Source organism: Euwallacea fornicatus, chromosome 6 (genome assembly GCF_040115645.1).
Source record: "Euwallacea fornicatus isolate EFF26 chromosome 6, ASM4011564v1, whole genome shotgun sequence".
NCBI lineage: Eukaryota > Metazoa > Arthropoda > Insecta > Coleoptera > Curculionidae > Euwallacea > Euwallacea fornicatus.
Genome location: NC_089546.1, coordinates 5,307,508 through 5,324,423, shown reverse-complemented (window position 1 = coordinate 5,324,423; position 16,916 = coordinate 5,307,508). Strand labels below are relative to the sequence as shown.

Genomic DNA, 16,916 nt, shown 5'->3' with positions numbered 1-16,916 from the left:
TATGCAAAGACGAATGCTACATCTCAGATTCTATATTGATATAACGATTTTGCAGAAGAATTAAAAATGAACACTCGGTATTTGTTTATTTTGAAAAATTCATAGTAGGCTATGGAGAACAAGTGAAGTGTTTGACTGTCAAACAAACGCAACAAACATCAACATCGATAGTGGAACTCATTTGTGCTTGATGCAAATTAAGTTATTAATCATGATAATTATGGAAAATTGAAATGTAATAGAAAAAACTTAAATTGTTCGTCTTGTTGGCGACAACGTGCGCTCGGCAGCAATGCAGAATTCAACATCAGACATCCAGATAAACTGGTAAGTGCTGGTTGACCGGATCCAAGTACTTAACTATGTTATTGGTCAAGTTCTATATAAAAAATTGCAAACGCTCAAAATAAAAGGATCGACAGATGACTAGCTTTAGTCCTTCATAAAAAAAAGATACAAGTTAAATCCAAACCGCCGAGCTGATCTGGAAATGTCTCGAAATGCTCCCCAGAGCAGCATATTATCTTCCTTGTTATTTATCTTATTTATTAATAACCTAGTACCTAACCTTTTGCAACTTGAATGACTAAGCCTAACTAAAGTGGAGTTAATTGTGTATAGTGGTGATTTTATTGTGATGATTGGTGCCCCAGAAATAATCTTGCTGGTAATGAACCTACATATTTTACGCACTGAATCTTTTTCATTTCTTTAAATACACATTGATTATTATTTTAGATAAAAACTTTATAGATAACATGTTACAGAGTTCTGAACTCTGCTTATTTTGCAATTAGAATTCTCATGAGCATTCTGCAGAGCAATCATATCTTGTGTGTACATTATACACTTATTTAGTTTCGTAAACTATGGAATTGTTTTTTGAAGTGGATTGACAAATCATGGCAGAATTTTCGCACTTTGAGAGTGTATAACCAGAAATATGTTTTTGCTGAAACCACTGGACTCATATAAAGTGTATCTTTGCAGTCACAAAATATTATCACATTCTAGTTGTAAAGAAGCTGTTTGCTAAATTCTCATAGCACTTTAATATACATAAATATGATTCTCACAAAATAAAGACATCTTTATTTTGCCTTAGTCTACTACTCTATTAATGGAAGGTCCTTACTGTTTATATGCAAACTTTTACAGTCTGGTAACTTTAACTGGGATAAATTCGATTTCCATATGGCATTACCTCACAGAATATAACAAATTACTTCATAATCATAAGTCCATAAATCTATTTAGAAAACATATAAAAAAAGGTTTTATGTAAATTGATCTACGATGTTAGGAGATATTGGATAAATTTGTACTAAATATATCTAGTTTGCATTATACCGGTTTTTAGTTTTACTTATCGTCCAACTTTTGTGAAATAAAGGGTTTTGATTTGGTTGTATTTAAAAAACGTCAGTTTCCCAGAAAGCTAATGAAATCTCAGTACAAATTATGAAACTGTAACAGAACTACATGATGTATCACTATCCACGTTCTGTAAATAATTATAGAACTACAGGGACTAGACCGACAGCGATTGCAATAAAATTAATAATTTAAAAGCAACTTACACATCTGATAGAGAATAGTCTATAGAGTTTGAGGCTGTATTTTCCTCTGCCATATCGCACCACTATTGTTTAATACAAGGTACTGCAGTTCACGACACTTTTGAAACTGAATATACCGGTGAATATTTAAACTAACCCTGTTTTCTTTCGAATTTCTTTAATAACTGGTAAACGAAATTTGATATTTTTTAACTTTCATCAACGGACATTTAACGGAATACGTTTTGTTTTGATTGGTGAATGCCTGACGTTGCCTAGCAGCTGAAGCCTGACGTATGCGTTTATCGGTTGTCAACACGATGGTGACGTACAGGTAAGGAGAAAACAAAAATCTACCCCGAGAACCGTGTAAGTTCTTATAAAAAAATAGAAGCAAAACAAAACGTTTGCAAAAAACATGGTCAATTAAACGAAAAAATGCATTATCAACATTTAATTTTTTACACATGTCTTATTTATAAACTTCTTTAACTAATTCCAAAAGGCAATTAATTCTTAACTGCTTTTCCAGGCTTTGAATCAATCGATCCAAATCCCCCCCATCGTTGATAAATCCCTTTAAATTGTGAAAATGTACCCCTTGTAGTCGATGATCAGTTATTCGGTCCTGATTAAAATTGTACGTCCTAATTTTTTCATTCCTATTGTTTGAGCGCACTTGGCTTTTTTTCGTTGCGGAGGACTGAGCAATTTGTATATCCAATTCTCTCTGATAAAGCAGAGCCCTTAATCTGGCCATTGCAAATTTGCGGTTTTTAATTTGAGACCTATCCACTTGACACTCAACAGCTATGTTAGTAGGAAGATGTGTTATTCGCACTGCGGAGTCGGTTGTGTTTACGTGTTGACCACCTGCCCCAGTTGACCTGCAACGAAATAGAATATTATATTATACAGAGTTCTTCACGTCATGGTACACAGAATATTAAGGCTAAAGTATTTAATATATTGCATTTTTTTTGCGTTGTATAGAACTTAAATACAGGTACATTCTAAAATTATTTTTCTTTTATACCGGGGGTTGTAAATAAGTGAAAAATATCTAAGTTATGCTTTTTCAAATAAAACATCCAATATATTAGTACCAGTTTAGATTACTTGAGAAAAATAAAGGCTTTTAGGGCAAAAAGAGGACTTAATTTGATATATTTTGACGTGTTTAAATTTGAGAAAGTCTTCCACATCTCTCAAAATAAACCTCCGAATTTGCATGATTTCAAATATCCATAACTTGTTTATTTCAAATGGAACGACACTATAGAAAAAATAGTAGGACTTGTATTTGAAAGCAGCTTGATGTTATAAATATTAGTAGCTAGCTTCCATAAGTATGTAACTAACTGATGTATTTCCAAGTATCAACGTGTAATTAACCCTTTCACTGCGAAAACCAAATATCTAATACCACCAAATAGGATAATTTTTATGTGGCTTGTGTTTCCTGTATTCGATTTTATTTCATTTGGTATTAAAATTTTATTTAAGGAGAATCAGCACCTGTTGAAAAGCGTCGTTTGATTCCATAATGCACATACTACCATGAAAAGGTTAATTGACTAAATTTTTATAAAGCCATGGACAAAGAATTTTTAAATTATTAAACTAAGACAAGAGATTAATGTTAGTGGCTGACACTTTACCTTTTGGTTTCAATTTTGAGATCTTTAGCTTCAATTTTTATATCGATTTCATCAGGTTGGGGTAGTGCAGTCACCGACACAGTGCTTGTATGTATGCGACCACTTTTTTCAGTTGCTGGTACTCGTTGCACTCTATGGACTCCTACTTCATGCTTGAAATACTTGTAAACTTGATGACCACTTACAGAGATAGAACCATGCCTCAAGCCACCTGCATCAGTTGCTACATATTCAGAAATTTCATATTTCCATCCTTAAATAAATAGAAATATCTTAAACAAATATAGAAATGGAGGTGGATAGTTGGTTATTTATAAAGGACATGATGTATATTTAAACATAACAATAGACAACTTTCTACCTTTGTAAGCCGTAAAACTGCAATACATATCAAACATTTCTTTGGCAAATAACATTGCTTCTTGTCCACCCACCCCTGCTTGTACTTCCAAAATAATAGAATCAAATGAATCATCTTTAGTAGGGGGTGAAAGTGCTTCAAAAAGCTCATCATCTAATCCTTTCAGCTTGGCTGTCATTTCTGCTTCTTCAGCTTTAGCTAAAAGACTTAATTCCTTGTCTCTTGAAGTGGTAAGCTCCACCAGACTCAAAATATTTGAAACAACATTCTCCCTCTTTTGAAGTATAAGGATCACAGGCAGGAGTTGATTGTAACGAGGATTTTCTATGTGATTTGAAGTGTTAATTAATTCTGAGTATTCAGATTGAATCTTAGATATATACTGTTTTAAATCTATATTGTTGATTTTTAAATCATATTTGTATTCTACAGTAGTAGAATAGAAATTGCTGAAATGGGACTGGAAGGAAAGGCATTTCAATGAATTTAGCTTTAGTATTTGAATAACTTCAAATGCCTTTCTACTAAATTGTAATTTGCCGTTTAAATAAACTCGGGAAATTAAAGCAAACATAGAGAAAGTTTTGCAAAATCACATAAAATTCATAGAGCAACGTACAATGCGACTATGTTTACGATTTAAAAAAAATTTCAAAACAAATCCCTAATTAATTGCGTAATTTAGGTATAACATTGTGCACTGAGCAAATTATTCAATTAATTTATACTATTTTTTTAATAGAGCACTTTGTTTTTTATTATTAAAAATTAAATAATTTTAATTTATGAAATTTGCTTCAATCTTCGTTAGTTGCATTTTTGCAAAAAGAGACCAAAAACTCCTTCGTAAACGTCAAAACTTCTGACACATGTAACCTCACTTTTTTTGTTTACATTAATGGTGGAAGAATTGCTTAGTTTTTATCAAAAAAGAACAATTTTCATAATAAAATGGGGCTTCTAACAGATCCTAGTAGTGACCAAGGGAAAATCGCCAAAGTTTTAGTTAAATATTACGGAAAACTATGCATTCTACTATATATTGGGGGTGTGATATGGTTCTCCTCACTAGCATTGCCTATGTTCAACACCAGCACGTATTTCTCTGAAAACGCTCTACTCCCAGGCCTAGTAAAGTCGATGTTCTGGGAAGATAGAGCCGCAACGCAGTACTTACAAGAGCTTCAAGATGAGACTCAGAAATATGACAGTTCCATTCCATACCCTTGGTTATTGGCAAAATTCCAACAAATTGGCCTGGACTCTTATACCCACAATTTCACATTACATTCCCCACTAAACCCCAACGAAACTTACTATGGGAAAAATGTTTATGGAATTCTACGAGCTCCTAGAGCATCAAGCACTGAATCTTTAGTTTTAAGTGTGCCATACCGGCCCCCTTCAAGCATTTATGCCACTACTCTTCCTTCTATTGCAATTCAATTGGCGTTCGCTAAATATGCTATTAAAGAAAAATACTGGGCAAAAGATATAATTTTTCTCATCACAGATCATGAGCAACTAGGTATGCAAGCATGGCTGGAAGCATACCATGGAGTTACGTGTGGAAATCCAGACACATTAAAACATGGAACTTTAAAAGGTCGTGCTGGTGCTATTCAGGCTGCCATTAATCTTGAACTGCACAGTGCCAAAATTGAACAAATTGACTTGAAAATTGAAGGCCTTAATGGACAGCTTCCAAATCTAGATCTCTTTAACTTGGCAGGAAAAATTTGCATCAAGGAAGGAGTATTACACACTTTCAAAGGAAAAATCCCACAGTATTCCAAATCTCTCTACAAGGGGTGGCAGTATAATTTTAAAAACATGATGAAAATGGTCAGTTCTCAAGCAACAGGGATACCCACAGGAAATCATGGCTTATTTCTGCGCTTTGGAATTCAAGCACTCACTTTAGAGGGTTTTGAGCAAGGCAAATATAAAGTAATGTCTAAAATTGGATTTTTAAGTATTGGAAGAGTAATTGAAGGCATCTTTAGAAGCATGAATAACTTGTTGGAAAGATTCCATCAAAGCTTTTTTTTCTACATTCTACCTTCTTATGACCGATATATTTCTATTGGCTTATATATGCCTGCTTTATGCATGATAGCAGCAACATTGATTATAAAAGCCTGTGCAAAATGGTGTCAACTGCAAGATAATTCTAAGACTGTCAAAGTTGGTTATCAAATTAGTTATGTGAAAGTAGTTTTATTATTTTTTGTTTTACATGGTATTGGTGTATTTATAACTGCATTTCCTGGACTATGTAAATCACTCAGCTATTTCTATTTTAATATTGAAGTAGGTACTTTAGTTTCTTGGGGTTTAGTCACAATTTTAAGTTTGGCTTTATTGATTCCATATTTGACAAATAACATAAGAAAATGTCAGAGGAGTTGTGATTTATTATGCATTTTTGCCTTATTAGAGCTTGGAACAGCCCTAATTTGCATCTCCATGAACAATATTTCTTTGGGGATTATTTGTAGCACTATAAGTGTTCCTATGGCTCTTATCATTGACACAAATTTAAATAAGTATGTGAAAACTATCCAAAAAATTTTTTGGCTCATAGTCCACCCTGCCTCAGTGTTGTTTATCATGGTCTTAGTAAATACTTTCTTAATGTTTAATCAAGAACCCACCAAAGAATTGATACTAAGGGCGTTTTACGCCACCCATAAAGCAGTAATTTATAGTATAGTAGATTCAATGATTTATGGGAATTGGTTGTACACAGTTGTTACTTCAATTTTTGTTCCCAATTGGCTGTGTTTCTGGTGTGTGGCATGTAATGCTGTAAAAACTATTTCTGATGCTCCTGCAGAGGTTTCCAAAAGCACAAAACAAGACTGAATGTGAAATCATTTTGTTTTACTAGTCAACATAAGGATTCATGAAATACATTTTTTTATTAAAAACATACATTGAAAATTTTATTTACAACTATAAATCATACAATAATGGACTAGATCTAAATGTGTTTATATAAGAACTAAGTTCCCATGTTCATTTTCAATTGATCTAAACAGTAATTTGACTGCTCAATTGATTCAGTATGTTCATATAATTTGCCTAAAAACTTCTAAATTATAAAATGAAAATGTAAAACGCTATAGTGAGATTACCTAGTTTTTTTCCTTCATTGCAGAACTTCTCAGCTTCCTGATAAACCCCCTTTTGCAATAATATCAATCCCAAGTTTGCATGAATGACTCCCAAATGTGACTTATCTTCCAACTTTCTCCCTACATTTACAGCTTCTTGTAAGAATTTTTCTGCTCTATCATAATCTTCAGCACGAAAGCTTGTTATTCCTAAATCATTTAGAAGAAGCATGCATTTCTCACTGTTTATGCCTATATAAAAGTTATGATTAAGATACAATTTAAAATTTTAGCAATACGTGCCTTCAATTTCATTGCAAACTTTATAAGCTTCATTCAAATGAATTAAGGCTTTTGCAGAATTGCCAATGTCCAATAAATATTGAGCATACCAGTCATTTATTACACCATAAAGAAGTTTTGTATCTTCATCATCTTTACTATGGTGTTCTATTTGTTCTAGACACCATTTATAGCCAATATCGGCGCGTTCTATATTTGCTTTCAGCTGGCAAATTCTGGCTAATTTTAAGCTTATATGGATCACCTATAAATGCCTAAAGCAGGTAACCTTTTATACCAATAGGGTTTTATCAAGAAATATAACAATTTTTACATAAACATCTAGAGTCACAAAGTCCACAATATTTTAAATGAAATAAACCATTTATGTACGTTTTGTGAAAAGGTACTCACTTTAATGTCATCCTTAGGTGTTCCACCTTCCAATAAAAGTTGCAGAACAGAGACAAATAACTTTTCTGCTTTATCCAAGCTGTATGTATTAAAAGCCAAATTTGCCATTAAATCATAGCAATATAGAATACCCTGTCGATTTTGTTGCTGTTGAGCTATTCTAATTGTTAAAAATTATTAAATTAATAGATATTATATTATTAATGGATGTACAAGATGAATTAAGAGTAGGTTATGTGTTGAGAAGCATATGATTGAATAAAAAAAATTATAAACTTTGAGTTGTTTAAAATGAAAATAAGATTGTTGTTTTCATGTTCATTAAAGTCTTTATATATTTTCATAAGAAACCTTAAAGGTCACATAAGCACCTGCAAGCTATATTCCTTTTTTAGAGACAGTAGGCAAATAATGTGTTTACAACCTTTTGGTATTTGATAATACTTAGGTTTGTTATAACTATGCACAGGGGGATTGAGACAAAGCTAAAATAAGCGTTAATTTCAAATTTTTCCTAGGACTATTTGCATTTATCTTTGTTATATATTAGCATGGTTGAACTGTTTTATGTTATGGTAACTTTACATAATGTGAATCTGTCCTGGCTTAATTTAATGCAGATAAATAACATTTTGTTTTGGATATGTATGTTCACAATAGCAGCCAAGAATTGAATACTCATGCATTGTTTGTAGGTTAAGCTTCAAAACAGCAGTTTTGCAAACATGTTTGGATATTGTATTTTTATGTCCAGCAAAAGTATTAATGATTTCACATAGATCTCTTACCTTAAGGCCAAATGTAACATTTGTTCTGCCTTTTCAAATTCTTCCCTTTGAGTACACAAGATAGCCCTCTTTAAAATCATAATAAGTTCTGATTCCTTCTCCTCATCCTGATTGAATCCTAGCCAAGTGAGGATACTTACAGCAAATACTGCGGGATGTGATAAGAAAGAATGCGATTTAAAATTGAAATACTTGTTATATTTAAAGGGTTCTGGATAAATGGGTGTACATAAAGAAGTTTTCTCGGCAACCAAATGTTTGAATATTGTCTTGCATATAATGGGGCAAAAAAGGTGACGGTTAGGGGCAACTTTACACAAAATATGGGCAATTTTTAACATTTTTAAAAGACTTTTTTAGGCGACTAAATAAATAATAATAATTTTGTTAAATGAATATTTAATACAATTTTAAAGAAAAACGATCTCTTACTGTTAAACAGCTGATTATGAAAAAAATGTGAAATGGTTGCTTATATTTTTTTTGTCCTTTTTTATTCTATAATGTAAAACTTCATGAGGGGCTCAAAACGATCTGACATTCCCGAATTAACATCTGTCAAATGTCAATCATAAAAATAAAAACCGCTAAACCGCCAACTTCTTCAGCCATTTTGACTATATGAAAACGCTGGAACATCGCCGACCGTCGACGCCATTTTCAGTGTTGTTTGGTCTTCGTAGAAGGTTCGTTCCTTGTAAGGAGACTACAATTTTAAGGAAAATTACAGAGTGCCCTGTGGTTTTATATATTATTTACGTAGAGTAAAATACATAGTATCACTGAAGGTACGTTTACTAGGAATTTAGATCCTAAATTTTTATAAATTTGGATGTTATATTCTTTTATCTTAAAAGTATACTTGGCGTCCCTCCTCAACCCCTTTAAATACCACTGTAACCGAAAAATTCTCAACAATGAAATACAATAATCGTTTTACTTTTTTAATATACATTGATTTCTTTGAATATTCAACATTATTTTATAAAAATAACCAAAAATGTGTTTATCACTTGACCTAACTGAAACCCATGGAGAAGCTCCAAAACCCTGAATTACCCAAGATTTTACCCAGTAGTTTACTGGAGTGGTAAAGTCGTATTGTATTTAATTGGTTTACACACTTCTGTTTTAGTTCAGCTCACTGGCATGGTCAAGTTTAGTAAATTGTTTCTATTCTGTTTTCCTGTCAACTAGCATACCCTTATTATCTTTTCAGCAGACTTAAATTAATTGACTAAACCTGTCTGCACAATTTCCTTCCTTCATAGTCGGTAGTTATAACTTAATAAAATCCTCAGCTTTATTAATTAGAAGTTGTAAATAAAATTGACTATAAATTTTGCCTTATCATTTTGTGGATTCCCACACTACACGACATTTCAGTCATCAACTAAACTTATTTATGATATGATATATACTTATGATATCCTGTGAACTCTAGAACTTACTTGCCTCCCTTAAACACCAACTCAGTTTTTTCACTACACTTAATTTTACTACTGACCACTTGTGAACCAGGTGTTTCCTAAAAATTATTGCCTTTTAGATGGGTAAATCAAAAGGTGATAATAGTAGTGAAAGTGAGGAAGAATATTCAGTTGAAAAGATTATTGACCGTAGAGTGGTCAAAGGAAAGGTTGAATATTTTTTGAAGTGGAAAGGTTATAATAATGAAGACAATACATGGGAACCTGAAGAAAATTTGGATTGTCCAGATTTAATTGAAGAATTTGAAAAAAACAGAAAGGCAAAGGCTGCAGGGAAAGAAAAAAAAAGGTCACGGAAAGATTCCAATGAATCTGAGTCTAGTGACAACACGGATGAAAAAAAGGTAAGAAGATTTGATTAGTTTGTGAGTGAAATTAGGTATTGGAGTTTAAGAAGTTTGCTCTTCATTTTTTTCTTAATTTTCTCTAGGAACTCCCTAAGTTTTTAAAATGATCTATAAATTACTTCACTTATTATGGTGAACAGTACAGAATTCAGGCCACTTCTCTGTTCTATTAGCTTCAAGAGAGTAGCTGCCCTGATTATATTGATAAATTTTATTCTAATTGCAGACAAATTGATATACATACAGGGTTGCACATTTTGGCTCTCATGTTCTATAGCTTGGTTATCACTGAAAGTAGAAGGTTGATATTGTGTATATTTTATCTGTTTTTTAGGACCTACTTCAGAAAAATATTTGTTATCAATGTTAAATCCATTGAATAATACCGGTAGAAAAAAATTTAAATAAACAAACATTTGCACCTCTGGTTTAAAAATTAAATAAAAACTATTTGAAATTATCATATTTTCTTGGGGCACCCTGTATTATTAGAAATATTTTACTAAAGTACATCCTAAAACACAGGTTAAGTATGCATAATATCAAAATTCTTTCAATGATAACTGTAGTATAGAAGACGGGAAGTGAAATGCGGCACTTTGTATGTAAACAATTAGTCAAGACTTTAAATGTTTGCCTTTTTGACAAACATTATTTATGTTATTATAATTGAATTTCAATATTAGATGTCACCTATACAATGCTGACTATTGGGATCGCTGAAATGGTGATAATTATAAGGTCAGTTAAATTAGGAAAAAAGTAACATATTTTAATGCTCATTAAGAATCAACCTTTAAAGTAAATTTGTCTTGTATTCTGAAAAACCCCAAGAAAAGTAAGAATATGTTATTGAAACAAATTTTTATAAAAACTGGACAAATTATCAGTAAAATTTTGGAAAAAATTTGTTTACTGATTATTGTGATGACACTTTGCATAACATTAACAGATTTTTTGACACCGTCTTGATTTTACATACTGATGGTTACCTTTGAGTTTTCTTATGGATGTCATATTACATTATACCATTGAAAAAAGTAAAAATACAGCTTTTGAAATAATGTAGACGTACATAAACAAAAAAGAAAATACTATAAGGCAGTAAGAAACTCACAAAGAAAAACATAACTTAAATATTGGAACTTTTTTATGGTAGTCATGAACTCATCAATTGCCAAAGCATTGAATGTCAGTGCATTGTATTTGCATTGGTATTCAATATGAAAAGAGTGGTTTAAAACAAAGCATTGTATGTTAAAAAATATTTTCCATTGAAAATCAAACATTAAATTATGGGAAATTTATCAGTTAATTTCTGTTAATGATTTGTTTTCATCGCAAATTGATGTTGTTTGACTGGGTAGAGAATAAAAAAGCCAAAAATTGTGATTTTTCACCATCGACATTTTGTAGTTTATTATTGCATCATAGACGAATTCTGAAACTCAATTAATTGGTCATTTTTATAACTTCTGTTGTTCTTGACCAGAATAAAAAAAATTGCAAGTATCGAGCGTTGCAGCACATGAAGTTTTAAATACTGATTTGATGAACTACTGTAGAGTTGATCTTGATCTATTGAATATTGAAGATTCAAAATTTTAACGCTTTAGTGCTTTAAATTAGCGATACGCAGTACTGTTGTTTTTTGAATTCGTCCATTGTTTTACACGATTTAACTTATATACCTATATAGAACTTAAAATATGATCTTTAATAGGATTCATAAATGTGATTGTACATAAGGCGTAAGTTAATTTTGAACGGCATTAAAATAGGTTCGACTTCCTAATTTAACCAAGACATTAACTAATTTTATAACTGTCGCCCTTTGGGAGATTCGAATGGTGAGCATCGTAAAAAGGATCGACCTGTATGGTATTGTAAAGGAAGTTGTATATTTTTTAATGGATCGCTTATACGTTTGGGTTTAGAAGAAAAAAACTAAAAGTCCGTCTCCGGAATCTGACAACGATGAGCCAAAACCGAAGAAATCAAAGAAAGATTCTGAAAATGACTCAGATGTAGAAGAGAAGCCAAAAAGCAAGAAGAAGAAATCAGAATCCAAACCACAATCTAAGAAAGACGACGATAAAGCTAAAAGGAAGGCCAAAAAAGGCGAGTCTGATTCTGATGAGGAAAAACCTAAAAAGAAGCCATCAAAAGAAGACGAGGTAAGAAAATAAATGAAAAAAAAAAAAAACAAATTCTCCTTGGATTTTGACACAGGCCGATAGAGATTCTGATGAAGAAAACGCATTAAAAAAGAAAAAGAAACCTGAGGTAAAAGACAAAAGTAAATCGGTCCAGAAAAAGGCAGGTTTTGAGAAGGGGCTAGATGCTGAAAAAGTCATCGGAGCGTCTGATTCGACTGGACAATTAATGTTCCTAATGAAGTGGAAGGGAACAGACGAGACCGATTTAGTGGCCGCGAAAGAAGCTAACGTGAAGTGCCCACAAGTTGTCATTCAGTTCTATGAAGAGAGGATTGCCTGGCACACTCCTGAAAATGAATCTTAGGTCCGTTGTTTATTTTAGAAAGAGTTATATTTTTGTCACTGAAAACCGTCAAACAGTGTACTAAACCATCGGTTCGAGTTTTTTTTTTAATGATGTTCAGATAAGTTAATACGAATGAAATGCTGTGCAGGATAGCAAATCTTCAAATTGGAGGTTGTAGATACCAAATAATGTATCAATAACTAAAATTAAAACTGATGCACAGAATGTACAATTTTACAGTTTTCTTCTATATGTTTGCCCCAGGAATGTGTATTTTAAGAGACATAAAAAATTAATCAGATAATTTCAAACTGCAATCTCCACTTTTGAAAAATGGTTTTTATTAGCTTTGTGTGAAAGACAAACAATATCAAAAATTTATCTCAGATATTGTCGTTGTAGCAATTAGTCTCTCTGTCTGAAATGTGTATATATTCTGAAAGTTAAATGTGAACAATTTGGTTTCTCGGGTATATTCGTTATATGTTATTTTATAGACTTAGTTCAGTTATTAATACTTCTTACTACTCATAAGCTAAGGCTTATAGGGATTTTAGTTGACGTTCTGTTAGAAATTAATATCTATGTTTCGAATTACCCGTATTAATAAATAGTTTTCCATTTCAAAACAAAGTGTCACATATTAGTGGTTTTGCGGGGTATATTGGTAATTTTTATGATTTTAATGAAATGGAAGTTAACAGTGGTAGGAACGTTAGACTATATTGATTTCATGCATACCGGATATTTTTTTGCAATTCTGCAAGTTCTAACTTCATTTGCTTTTAATTTTTCCAAGAAAATCGAGAAAATTAAACGGGACCCTTAAAAGGGTGTTGTCAGCTGTTGTTTTTATTAGTTTTAAAAGTTCATCATTTTTTTTGTACTATATAGACATTTTGAGTAACAAAGTTGATTCTGACTAATCCAACTTACCTTTTCTACATAAAAAAATGTGCTTTCTAGTTCTCGTTCGGGTTATTAGTTTTTTGAGATTTTTACATTTTAATTACTCTTTACTTTTAATTCATGCTTTGAAAAACGTGTTGCGGCAGATGATATATACCCGATACTCCTAATCTTACCCATTTTCAACAAAATTGTATGTTTTTTGCTTTTCTGAAGATCAAAAAATTATTTTAAACTTGCGTTGTGTCTTTGTTCGCATCAAATTTTCAATACAGGTAAATTAGCTTATTTTTTATTATCTTTACATAAACAAATCTGGTATAATTGTGAACTATTAATTATGAGAGTGCTGTATGTTATTAAATATTTGAAACTCTTCTAATATGCAATTATAGTTTTCAAAAAAGCAAATAAAATTTTCGGGAATCCTGGGTGGTTCCCGCAATGGGGCCGTTTGATGAAAGGGTTTAATTATTAAGCATGACGATGACGCTTTCGATAGTAGTGCCTGCTACAGTATCGTAGAGGAAGATTTTAGTAACTTCCATTGTACTGACGGCTACCGTTACACCTCCATACTCCATAGATTTCGTCGCTTGGCGGAGGGAAGGATTGTAGCTTCTACAATATGTCATGCTGAGTTGTGAAAAGAGATGTCACTGATACTGTCGTTTAAGTGGATATGAATTCCATTTTATTAGTAACACGAAATTGGAGTTACCGCGTTTATACATTATTATGACTGGTGAACTAGATATGTTTCGAAACATGCTGCAGCGCCCTGGGCAGGTTCTATTGGCTAAAGACTGCAAATTGAAGTTCATCTGGTTATTTAATCGCAATCTATTATTTTCAAGTATTGAGGTAATATGGTGGTATAGGACACACGGCGTTTGTGAAATGGCTGTAGACGCGCTCGTCCAAAAAGTTCTGAACCAAAAATACTTGCCTGTGTCCAATTTTACTTCGTTTCGCCGGCCCAGGGCGCCAAGGTTCTCAAATGAATATCGTTGTTTCGAGATAATTGCTAAACGATTTTATCGATTTTCACTAATTTTAGAACTAACAGTTACTACACACCTTGGCGCGTTTTGACCTGAGCGTGATCTTTTTTTAATATATGAAACATTTTAAAAATCGCTCGTGGTTCGTAAAAAAAGTTTATATTTTTGTTACCTCTTGTACGAATGACTTGAACCTTTTTTCGTCCACAAGCTGACTTTACTTTGAAAGTTTTTAGTCTCATAAATTTTTCGCCAAGCGTGCAGTTTCTCTGCAAAAAAAATGTGTTAGGCGTTTCCTACACAGCAATAAAATAAATATTCCGCACGTGCGACATGTCGATAGTGTACTATATGATTGTTGATGATCGGAGTTGTGAGTTTATTGTAAATTGAATAGCTTTTGGTGTTTTAAAGTCCTGAGAAAAGGTTGGCATGCTTCTTGTACGTGGGTGCTGTGAGGCAAATGGACGTTTGAGTGGCAGAGTCTATCGAAAAAAAAAAAATCTAAATCGCAGAATCCCGGAATCATCAAACTTTCGCGAATATTGGAAGAAGGTTAGGGAAATACAGGTAATCTGGATTCAAATGATGTTAGTCGAAGACGGCAACGCGAAAAATTAAGATAAAAACTAGTGTCGTACTATTGGTAAAATCATAAATTACTGGATGCAAAAGAAACCCATTCCTAGTCCAGTTCCCAATAATTCCCCATGTAAAAATAAATGGAAAGGAAACCTTCAGAAGGTCCATCAAGAGGTAGAACTATATTTATTTCAAATATTGCAATAGTTGCCTGCATAAGCTAGAAACGAGCTATTAACAATATTACAAATTTTTGACAATTTGGTGAAGGACAATTTTCCCTTGCAAGATGCCACATGATGTTATGGCTGTTACCTATTAGATCACAATTAGTACGCAACCTTCGGAAGTCTAATAAATAATAAACTGAAGCTATTTGATTAAAATAAAAACTAATGAAGCGGGTGTTTTATTTACCTGTTTGCGAACAATTTTATTAAGCTATAAACTAAAAGATTTATAATCAAATATATTAATAATAGAATTTATCATTAATTTAGGCGAGGAGGGGAGCACTTTTTGGCCGCTTTTCAAATTTTGAGCGTCGATATCTCGCGAACGCGTCGAACAATTGCCTTGAAAATATCTTTTTATCGTCTTGATGCACTCCTTAACCTCGAGCAAGTGCCTTTTCGTTTTTTTGTCTTTTTCCTTTCATCTTTTATGGTCAACGGGTTTTTTAGCGTAACTTAACTTATTTATTGCTATATACTATTGATATTGACGAAAATTGTTATATAAATGTTGCATTGAAAACAATTTATAAAAATGGCGAACGCAATTGCTGAACAAGTTGAAATAATTGATTATTTTGCCGGCGAAAACCGTTGTGCCCTACGGGAGCGACGACGTTTAATGCAAAGTGCACAGGTAAAAATGTTAGCGAAGCTTATGTGTGACTTCCAGGGCAGAAATTTAAAACCAATGGATCAGTACAAAACATTAAGGCAGGGCAGCCCAAAACTTTACATGAAGCAGCTCGACATGAATCGGTTCGGAAAGTTTGAACTCCAAATGAATTTTTCTCTTACAAAATGCACATTCTTTGATGTTGGATTTGTTAAATTACAAATCGGTGCAGAAAACTCGAATCTAAATAGTAATTGATCAATAATAATTTCGGCATTGTTGACTCACATCGTGAACGCACCATGCTGATTCACGTGTATACAAAAAGGGAAATATTTCTTCTAATCTTTCTCGATACTCGTACTGCAGTAGTGCTTCTGCCGTTTATAAGTAAAGTCGGTCGGTTAGTGCATTCTCGTTTTGTTAATCCCAGTTTCCACTAAATATACTCGTCATTTTCAACATTTGAAAATTAGGCGTTAATCCGCCCGCGATTAAGTGCGTCCCGGCGAACGAATTTAATTTTGTGAAGAAATTATTGAGAAAATTGAGAGACATCCTAAGATAAAAAGAAAAAAAAAACGTTTGTTTTACATGACGAACGCATATATTATTTGAACGGAAATGTTCATAAACAAAATTGTCGTTATCGTTATAATGAAAATCTTCATGTTGCGCGAGAGGCTCATTCTCCATATCAACAAAAAGTTCATGTTTGGACCGGCATTCCAGAGACTAACATCCTTGGTCCTGTGTGCCGTGACGAAGACTTGACGGGTGATATTTTTGTCGATTTGCTTGAAAACACAATCGAGCCTCAAACCGTTCAAACTTCGGAAAATCAAATCGATAACGAATCGCAATTAAGTGAAAATCTTTTACATCTTCAAGTGAACGGTGCTCCGTCGCATTGCGCCCTACAAACAACACAGCGACATGATCAACATTAGCCAGGAGCACGGATTGGTCACGGAGGAGGACTATAGTGACCATCGCGATTAACGAATTCAACACCTCTCCATTTTTTTCTTTGGATTCACATGAAG

General features: G+C 32.7%; 6 protein-coding genes across 7 annotated transcripts in view; 3 read left to right on the top strand and 3 right to left on the bottom strand.

Annotated features, from left to right (window-relative positions):
* Positions 1 to 1,801, bottom strand: part of LOC136339713 (centrosomin-like) — a 28,114-nt gene extending 26,313 nt beyond the window's left edge. Inside the window, exon 1 of the mRNA XM_066283151.1 lies at positions 1,581 to 1,801. Coding sequence (XP_066139248.1) covers positions 1,581 to 1,633 — 53 coding nt within the window. The 5' untranslated portion in view covers positions 1,634 to 1,801. The remainder of the gene's footprint in view (positions 1 to 1,580) is intronic.
* LOC136339721 (large ribosomal subunit protein uL10m-like) overlaps positions 1 to 16,916 on the top strand; it is a 236,614-nt gene that overhangs the window by 176,966 nt on the left and 42,732 nt on the right. The gene's annotated exons all lie outside the window — the stretch shown is intronic.
* On the bottom strand, positions 1,999 to 4,395 carry mRF1 (mitochondrial translation release factor 1). The gene is made up of 3 exons (XM_066283159.1): positions 3,582 to 4,395; positions 3,221 to 3,473; positions 1,999 to 2,446 (listed from the first exon to the last, which is right to left on the bottom strand). The coding sequence occupies exons 1-3, from the start codon at positions 4,153 to 4,155 to the stop codon at positions 2,032 to 2,034; spliced, it is 1,242 nt and encodes a 413-aa protein (XP_066139256.1). The 5' UTR covers positions 4,156 to 4,395; the 3' UTR covers positions 1,999 to 2,031.
* Positions 4,421 to 6,516, top strand: GAA1 (glycosylphosphatidylinositol anchor attachment 1). The gene has a single exon (XM_066283158.1). The coding sequence runs from the start codon at positions 4,533 to 4,535 to the stop codon at positions 6,447 to 6,449; it is 1,917 nt and encodes a 638-aa protein (XP_066139255.1). The 5' UTR covers positions 4,421 to 4,532; the 3' UTR covers positions 6,450 to 6,516.
* On the bottom strand, positions 6,447 to 8,719 carry Ttc19 (tetratricopeptide repeat domain 19). 2 transcript variants are annotated; one of them, XM_066283161.1, is made up of 5 exons: positions 8,185 to 8,719; positions 7,397 to 7,556; positions 7,004 to 7,247; positions 6,722 to 6,952; positions 6,447 to 6,678 (listed from the first exon to the last, which is right to left on the bottom strand). In XM_066283161.1, exons 1-5 carry the CDS (start codon positions 8,523 to 8,525, stop codon positions 6,656 to 6,658), a joined length of 999 nt encoding a protein of 332 aa, XP_066139258.1. In that variant the 5' UTR covers positions 8,526 to 8,719; the 3' UTR covers positions 6,447 to 6,655. The 2 variants fall into 2 exon arrangements, with proteins under 2 accessions (XP_066139258.1, XP_066139257.1); XM_066283160.1 differs by having other exon boundaries at positions 6,447 to 6,668; positions 8,185 to 8,714.
* LOC136339720 (chromobox protein homolog 1-like) lies at positions 8,792 to 13,674 on the top strand. The gene is made up of 4 exons (XM_066283163.1): positions 8,792 to 8,972; positions 9,734 to 10,018; positions 11,959 to 12,198; positions 12,254 to 13,674. Exons 2-4 carry the CDS (start codon positions 9,734 to 9,736, stop codon positions 12,542 to 12,544), a joined length of 816 nt encoding a protein of 271 aa, XP_066139260.1. The 5' UTR covers positions 8,792 to 8,972; the 3' UTR covers positions 12,545 to 13,674.

Bases quoted from the DNA above. Each gene is read 5' to 3' on its own strand.
- mRF1 (XM_066283159.1), bottom strand. From the start codon at position 4,155: ATGTTTGCTTTAATTTCCCGAGTTTATTTAAACGGCAAATTACAATTT. The intron at 3,474-3,581 runs GTAGAAAGTTGT...TATTTATTTAAG, and splicing joins CAGTTTTACGGCTTACAAAG to GATGGAAATATGAAATTTCT. The intron at 2,447-3,220 runs GTAAAGTGTCAG...ATTTCGTTGCAG, and splicing joins CTCAAAATTGAAACCAAAAG to GTCAACTGGGGCAGGTGGTC.
- GAA1 (XM_066283158.1), top strand. From the start codon at position 4,533: ATGGGGCTTCTAACAGATCCTAGTAGTGACCAAGGGAAAATCGCCAAA.
- Ttc19 (XM_066283160.1), bottom strand. From the start codon at position 8,525: ATGTTAAAAATTGCCCATATTTTGTGTAAAGTTGCCCCTAACCGTCAC. The intron at 7,248-7,396 runs GTGAGTACCTTT...AGGCATTTATAG, and splicing joins CACCTAAGGATGACATTAAA to GTGATCCATATAAGCTTAAA. The intron at 6,953-7,003 runs GCACGTATTGCT...ACTTTTATATAG, and splicing joins AGTTTGCAATGAAATTGAAG to GCATAAACAGTGAGAAATGC.
- LOC136339720 (XM_066283163.1), top strand. From the start codon at position 9,734: ATGGGTAAATCAAAAGGTGATAATAGTAGTGAAAGTGAGGAAGAATAT. The intron at 10,019-11,958 runs GTAAGAAGATTT...GTTTGGGTTTAG, and splicing joins ACAACACGGATGAAAAAAAG to AAGAAAAAAACTAAAAGTCC. The intron at 12,199-12,253 runs GTAAGAAAATAA...ATTTTGACACAG, and splicing joins AGCCATCAAAAGAAGACGAG to GCCGATAGAGATTCTGATGA.